A 7,493-nucleotide genomic window follows, 5' to 3' on the forward strand; every position below is an offset into this window, starting at 1 on the left:
TTTGCTGCATGCTTTCTTCAGAAGTTTGAAGAATAGAAAGTATGTGTCAACCTTAACTGCATTGTTAGATTCTTTCAATGTTTATTAAAATCCACAGGTAAGTTTTCCTTACTTTTGTACATTCTAAAACCATCCATGCATTTAGCATATATACATAAAAAGAGTAATTTTCCTATGAAATGACTTTCAGTTCAATTAAATCTTTCGCTTTATACATGCTGCTTTTAAATTTGATGTTCATCACACAATATTGTTCAATTGTTGTTTTATACATATTTCATAAAGGTTACCTTTAATATATTTAAATTACTACAAATGAAGCCATGTGATTGCTTTGTAATACAAAAAAAATGCAGTATTTTTTTTGGTTGCATTTGTTATGGCAAATATGTTCATATTATAAGATATCTTCACTGTTTCAACTGCCTAACAGTTAATAAATTTTTGTATATAAAATTGTTTAACTATTTACTGTGGTATTTTTACAAAAGGTTCAGATTTATAAAAAAAACAGTTCAAGAAAATGTTCTTAAAAGAGTTTTGTTTCATTTCTCTTGCTATTCAAAAGTGGAAAAATGCGTAAGTATTACAAATAATATTTAGTTCTACAATTAGTAATTTCAATATGACAGACTTATTTTTCTAGTAGTGTGTGATCAATTGTGTGAGCATTGATCAGTTCAATGACTTTTCATGATGTGTGTGCCATCTATGAACAAAAATACAAGCTAATGATCAGCATATAAAATAAAGGACAAGCATTGAGATGAGATGAGAAGACACCAGGGTTTATCAAATGGATATATCCCTTTTTTTTGGATTTTCTTAATTTAAAAATTTTCAAATGTTATTTCAAGGAATGTTCAACATAAATTGTCGTAAATCTTTGGACAAAATTTATATTTTGCAGATAAAATCTTTGGTGCCAATAATATAATGAATAAAGCAATGTGAGTGTTTTTCATGCTACTCCCAGCAAAGAAAACATTCTCATTGTTTTGGGTATAGTGGAATGTCATCATCATCATCATCTTTCGCCGTTTCCTGCCTCTGGCTGTGTTGGCATAGAAGTCAAGCTTCTTCATTTTCTTCTGGTTTTCCACCACTCCTCTCTTTCCACTGTGTTCCAATCTTGTCCTCTTCTCCTAACACTGTCCACTATCTGCTCTTTCCACCGACATCTTGGTCTCCCCTTTAGCCTTACTCCCACTCCTCACCCACCCTCTTCATGTGTCCCAACCATCTCATCTGCACCTGATCTATCCTATCCTGAAGCTTCACCACCCCCACCATCTGTCGTATCTTCTCATTCCTTATTCTATCCCTTCTAGTCTTCCCCAATATACTCCTTAAAAATTTCATCTCCACTGCCTGCATCTTTCTTTTCTCTCCCCCTGTCATTGTCCAAGTATCTGCTCCAGACGTAATTATTGGCATATAGTATGTGTTGTATTGCATTTCATAGGTACATCTCTGTTCCATATTAATATTTGAATGCTTTGATAGAGTCCACCACCCATTTGTCCTCTTCTGTTTACCTCCTCATCTATTCTCCATTTCTCTCAATTATGCTTCCTAGATATTTGAAACTCTCCACTACCCTCAACTCTTCCACGTCCATCTTTATTCTTGGTACATTTCTGGCTCTGTTTCTTGTTGTTATTAACACCTCACTCTTTTCTGCACTGAATATCATTCCTTCTCTTCTAATTTCCTCTTTCCAACTATCAAGCTCTGTACTTCTTCTTCCCTGTTTCCCCATATTACTAAGTCATCAGCGAACAACAGGGCCTTCATCTCTTCCTCTCCTATCTTCTCTCCCACCTCTTCATTAATTCCATCCATTGTAATTATGAAGAGCAGTGGGGAAAGAGCACTTCCCTGTATTAGTCCATTACTTATACTGGACCACTATGTTCTTCCAAATGGTGTCTTTACACAGATATGGTTGGCCTTGTATGTGTGCACTCTACATACTATCTCTTCCTTGACTCCTTTCGCACTTAGAGCCTTCAAAATCTTTGTTCTGTCCATGCTATTGTATGCCTTTTGTACATCTAGGAATGCCATAATCAAATCATTTCCATGCTCGTATTGCCTTTCCTGCATTTACCTTATGGTGAATATCAGATCTACTGTTGATCTGCCTCTTCTAAATCCTCTCGCATGTACAGCTCTGTTACTTCCCTTATTCTTTTCTCTAATATTTTCTCGTACACATTTGCTGAGTGGCACATAAGTGTTATTCCTCTGTACTTTTTACTTTCTTTCTGTCCCCGTTCTTGAATATGGGAACTATTAGTCCCTTTGTCCAATCTCTTGGCACTTCTCTCCCTTGTCACACTGTTTTCATCATTCTGTACAGCCACTGCACAAAAAAACTCTCCTGCTCCTAGTATAATTTCCACTGGCACTTCGTCTATTCAAGGTGCTCTACCTCTCTTCATTCTCTTCAGTGCTTCCTCCACTACTTTTCATGTGAGATTCATTTTTCCTCCTGTTTTCTTTTTCCTTCACATCTTCATGTTCATTTCATTTAGTGGAATGTAAGGTTTCAAAAATGTTTGCTCATTGTTATTTCTTATTGCTTCACCACATTTGTTGGAACTGCAAGACACCAAGAATAAGATAAGAAGGGAACCACTGTACTTTTTTTTCTCAAGTTGTTCTTATATTGTTGCATTGGTCCAATTTTTGCTCTGTCTTTACAAATCGCCTTATCAATTTCCCCTTCCCACTCAAAATCTTTAATGGATGATATTCAGTGAACAACTTCTCCCACAATTCACTGAATGAAATTACATGCTTCGGGCAAACAGATCAGATCCTGCATTGAAAACATGCTGGGTAAGCATTGCGCATATGATCTTGCCTAAGCGATTCAAGGTATGATTATTATGATCATATGAGGAATGTGTACGTATAAAATATCACAAATTTCTTGCTTTAAGAAGGCTTCTCATAAGCTTTCCTGAACATGTGTGAATCTGTTTGCCCAACTTCATGCTCTGTGTGTATGCGAAATTTAGTGTTTCCATGTTGCAAACTTGATTTGAAGTGATGCACTGCTGTCTCCACCCCAGATGCCTTATCCTTAGTGAATGAAGGCAGTGAGGCTTCGAAATTCATAAAAAAAAAAAAAAAAAAAAAAAAGGACTATGAAATTCGCAACATGGAAACAAAATTTCACGTACCCGATATTGAAACTGTGTTTACCATATCCATCATAAATTCATGCTCTTTCTTCCAAAGGGGGCTGAAAGGACATCAAATTGAATATCATCCCTTGCAAGGTGATAACATTCTGCAGCATGCTATTGTGAAAATCCAGGTTAATTGAGTAATTGCAACAGTAAAAGAAGAAGAAAACCTTTGTACAAAATGTTGTAACACATATTCCACATTCCCTGGATGCAGAATTTAAATGCTACACAGGATGCTGGCGTTTTTGATTTTATAATCAGATAATGTTCTGCCATCTGAAATGGTTTCCTTCCAATCCTAGATTTACAAGGAAATTCATTGGAATAGAATCTTGTACATAGCCTTAGGTTTGGGTGCACACAAGGGTAAAATAGCCATGGGAAAGTTGGTGAATTTTGTATTTATAGTTAAAAACCTGGAAAAGTCGGGGATGTAAGTTCCTTCATCCTTCATCATCCTTTGCCATTTCCTGCCTCTGGCTGGGTCGGCACAGAAGTCAAGCCTCGTCATTTTCTTCTGGTCTTCAACCACTCCTCTCTTTCCACGGTGTTCCAATCTTGTCCTCTTCTCCTAACACTCTCCGCTATCTGCTCTTTCTACCGACATCTTGGTCTTCCCTTTAGGAGAAACCAATAAGTTTCTTCTCTTTCTTTAATTATCAGGATGAAAAATCCAAAATCACACGTTACTTTGTCCTCCAACCAGCTTCTTAAATGGACATATTTTGTATAAAAATGTACTTGTTTTTATTCCTATATCTTCAGTATTGTTGGTCAAACATCATTCATTTAAATAGAATGACTTAATATTTATTTATTGTTGTTACATTAAAGCCTTTAGACTAGTCTAGAAAGTTATTTAAAGGTATCTGGAAGAGTCCGAGAAAATAAGAGGAATCTCTAGTTTACTCGTTCTTGAAAGTTTGATTTGATTTGATTTGATTTTAAAATTGTGGGAGTGTCAGCACTTAGGCTATTTTGCTTCCGTCACATTATACGGGGGCCAGCCCCTTACCATTACAAACAACAACTCTAACATTGCATAATTAAAAATATTAAAATGTTCTGACTTCTGTTAAAAGCTGAGGCTGTAAAGGGGCACTCAGCACACATAAGGACAACAGGACAATACAAACAAAATTATACTGGCCATGGGGCCAGTCGCCAGAGCCTCGTTAGTCTTCAGTCCAGGGGGTACTAATGTGGAAGTGAGGTTGACATTTGGGTGTACTACGTGGAAGGTCACCCCTTACACCCCTCTTGAAAGTTTAGATTTTTTCAGGCACATTTAACTACTTTGTCACATGTCTATGATTATCTTACCTTTCCCAGTTACATGGCGAGTTATCACATTATTGATATAATATACAGGGTGTCTACCAAAATAAATCCAAAATTCTTGACTTTCTCACTTTTCATAACCTTTACTTATGAAGGTTTACTTAGGTAAAGTTGGAAATTAGCAATTAAGAAAATAAATATTTATTTAATGAAAAACCCTACCAAAAGACCAGTTAAAATGGAAACTGAAGCTGTATTTAACAAGAGAATCAGACTCTCTTTATCTATTAATGTATCCTGGTGGATTGCATTTGGAAGACTAGTGAGGTTATGGCATCTGGACTCTCAGCCAGTACAATCTTATGTAGGGCTTGTGTTGTTGTCCCTGCATCCATCTCATCTTATCACCCTTCATCCTCAACTTCACAATTAGCCAAAGGAGTAGAAAAGAAGTAAAATAAACTAAACCAATCAGTCAGTCATTGTAATAGCAACAATTCTTGACCACAAGTATAATTTCTTGTCTTCTTATTGACTTCTTGGCATATTCGTTGATTTCTTTACTTTTTCTTGACAGATAGACACCCTGATATATCAAATGAATATTATTCTTATTTCAGGGTTCATCGTGCGACAACCCATAACAGGCAAGGTGCCTCACGAATCCCTCTTTGACGACAGGCACTTGTGGTCTGTGCCTGAACAAGAGCTGCACATCCCGGCCACACCGATCTACACTGTGCGCAAGGAAGAAGATACTAAGATTTAAAGATAATGAGATTTTCTGAGGATAATGACCAGGGGAGTTCTGAAGACGGCATCAGTGGGGTATTCTTCCATACCTGGTTTACGGCTGGTAAACCAACTTTTTTCATATATAGAAACTGCCAGAAGACTTGAAGTTGTCGGACTTCTGTTTTTAAATTACTTGCATGCCTGCATTGTTTTATTAATATTATATATATATATATATATATATATATATATATAAGAATGAATAAGAATTCTTGCAGTAAACCAGGTACAATTTTGGAATATGCCACTGGATGCCACTCATCTTTGAGGACTGAATCAACCATGTTTATGAAAGGTTTTATGGGGGACGAATCTGACCTTCTCTTTCAACTACTTGCTAACCATGTGAGGTTAAGATGTAGCTCAGTGACCTAATTTAGAAAACATAGCCATACCAACTCTAATTTTGACCGTCTCAAAAGCAAAAGTGTTCTTTGAGGTGGCAAGTAATAACAAAGTAGCTGATAACTCTGTATGTGTGTGTGTGTACAATGAACACTACAAGGGTAGAATGCTGGGGACTGGCTTTTTTGTATAGAAGGATTCTAACTTTTAAATAAGAAACTATTAATTAATATTATGAGCTGCAGTACACAGGGCACAAAGACCACAAATGAAAATCACTTCCATGTATTGTAAGGGGTTATTAGTGAGAATCACTTTGATGATACTATTTAAATTTGTTCACATGAATGAAGCTCAGTAACTTTGTATAAATGAAATTTTATATATTTATATAATGAATTATACCTTCTTGTAACCAAGCCAAGCAAGCATATCATTTTCTTTCTTATTGAGTACATCACTCATCCTCATTATTAAGAATATAACAATCCCAAAGGATTCTCTTTTTTCATAAGTATAGATATTTTTTGTTCCATGCATGCCTCGTACGCAACATGGGTAAGTTTTACATGTTTCCTTTGTAATGTGTGGAGTGAGAATGTTTGTCACTTCCCCTTTTGCATTTTAATAACTATTTTAGAAACTTAAAATATTTGTTATGTACTACATCATATCTTTATAATATTGATAGTACTTTAGTCATATCTTTATCTACATCACTTATTCTCATAAGGTTTTTGCACTTAGCATAGACATTTCGATTACAAATAAGTGGTTTCTTTCAGACTTGAGTTTGCTAAGAGTTAACGTATTGTAGATTTGTGCGTATTACTCACTATTAAATTAAATAAGACAACTTTAAATTCTACTAAGTTAATTAAACACTACTTACGTAAGTGAGTATGAAGCCATCTTGGAACAACGTAAGTAGTGTTTAATTAACTTAGTACAATTTAACGTTGTTTTATTTCATTGCAAAGAGTTAAAATAGGTTAGGTTATTGTGTGATACTAAACATGCACGAATGAGATATATTTGTAAAATGTTTGTATTGTTTGATTTTCTGAGTATCAAATTGTGTGTGTGTTTGCAAATACACCAAATTCATGTGTTTGTGGGCGAAAGTACAAGTGTTGCTACTCATATTCCAATCATTTTGTTTGCACAGTAAATGGTTGCAATGTTTGTGAATATGAAAAGTTGGCATCACTTGTTAATGTATTAACATTTGCTTCTGATTCATTATGAAATATGTATTAAAATTATGAAGTAAATTAGAGATAAATGACAATATTACAATGTAATTTCTCATTAAATACTTTTTAAACTGAGCACCTAGAATTTAATTTGATGCTTGAATTGTTCCACCATGTTCAAGTTTATAAAAATTGAATAAAATAAATAAAGTTAGAAGTATCATGCTAGCATAGGAAAACTCACACACACACATAATTTAAGAATTGTTGCAGTGCTACTGTTAACTATAAAAAATGTATCCAACACATAGCTGGAAGAATGTTGTGTGTTTTATTTGAACTGTTATCTTTTCAAACAATGTTTGATGCTACATTTGATCACAGTGACAGTGCTTGAAGTGGGGAGAAAATTTATGTAAGCATATTCTCGCCTATCCCCAAACTCGACCAAGTATCCCTTTTCCCCGAAACTAAGAATTTCCACTTTGAGCACTGCATAGTGATAAAAAAAAGGTTAGTGATGAATGTCATGCTTTACATGAAAATATGCACAATCAACTGTCAGAGAAAGTATGCTGTTTTCATCCAAATGTTCTTGAAGACACTTTGTTCTTTCTCATCTTTTAAATTAACTTATGCCTATTGTTTATACAAAATAACAGCAAAATATGAA

The 7,493-nt window shown here is 34.9% G+C and overlaps 1 protein-coding gene across 2 annotated transcripts in view; it reads left to right on the forward strand.

Annotated features, from left to right (window-relative positions):
- Rh50 (Rhesus blood group-associated glycoprotein Rh50) overlaps positions 1-5,450 on the forward strand; it is a 117,090-nt gene extending 111,640 nt beyond the window's left edge. For both annotated transcript variants that reach the window (XM_083114140.1, XM_083114139.1), the window contains exon 9: positions 5,105-5,450. In XM_083114140.1, coding sequence (XP_082970266.1) covers positions 5,105-5,253 — 149 coding nt within the window. In that variant the 3' untranslated portion in view covers positions 5,254-5,450. The remainder of the gene's footprint in view (positions 1-5,104) is intronic.
- The last annotated feature ends 2,043 nt before the right edge of the window (positions 5,451-7,493 follow it).

The sequence above is a fragment of the Lepisma saccharinum genome, chromosome 28 (assembly GCF_977018435.1).
Source record: "Lepisma saccharinum chromosome 28, izLepSacc3.1, whole genome shotgun sequence".
In the NCBI taxonomy this organism is placed as follows: Eukaryota; Metazoa; Arthropoda; class Insecta; order Zygentoma; family Lepismatidae; genus Lepisma; species Lepisma saccharinum.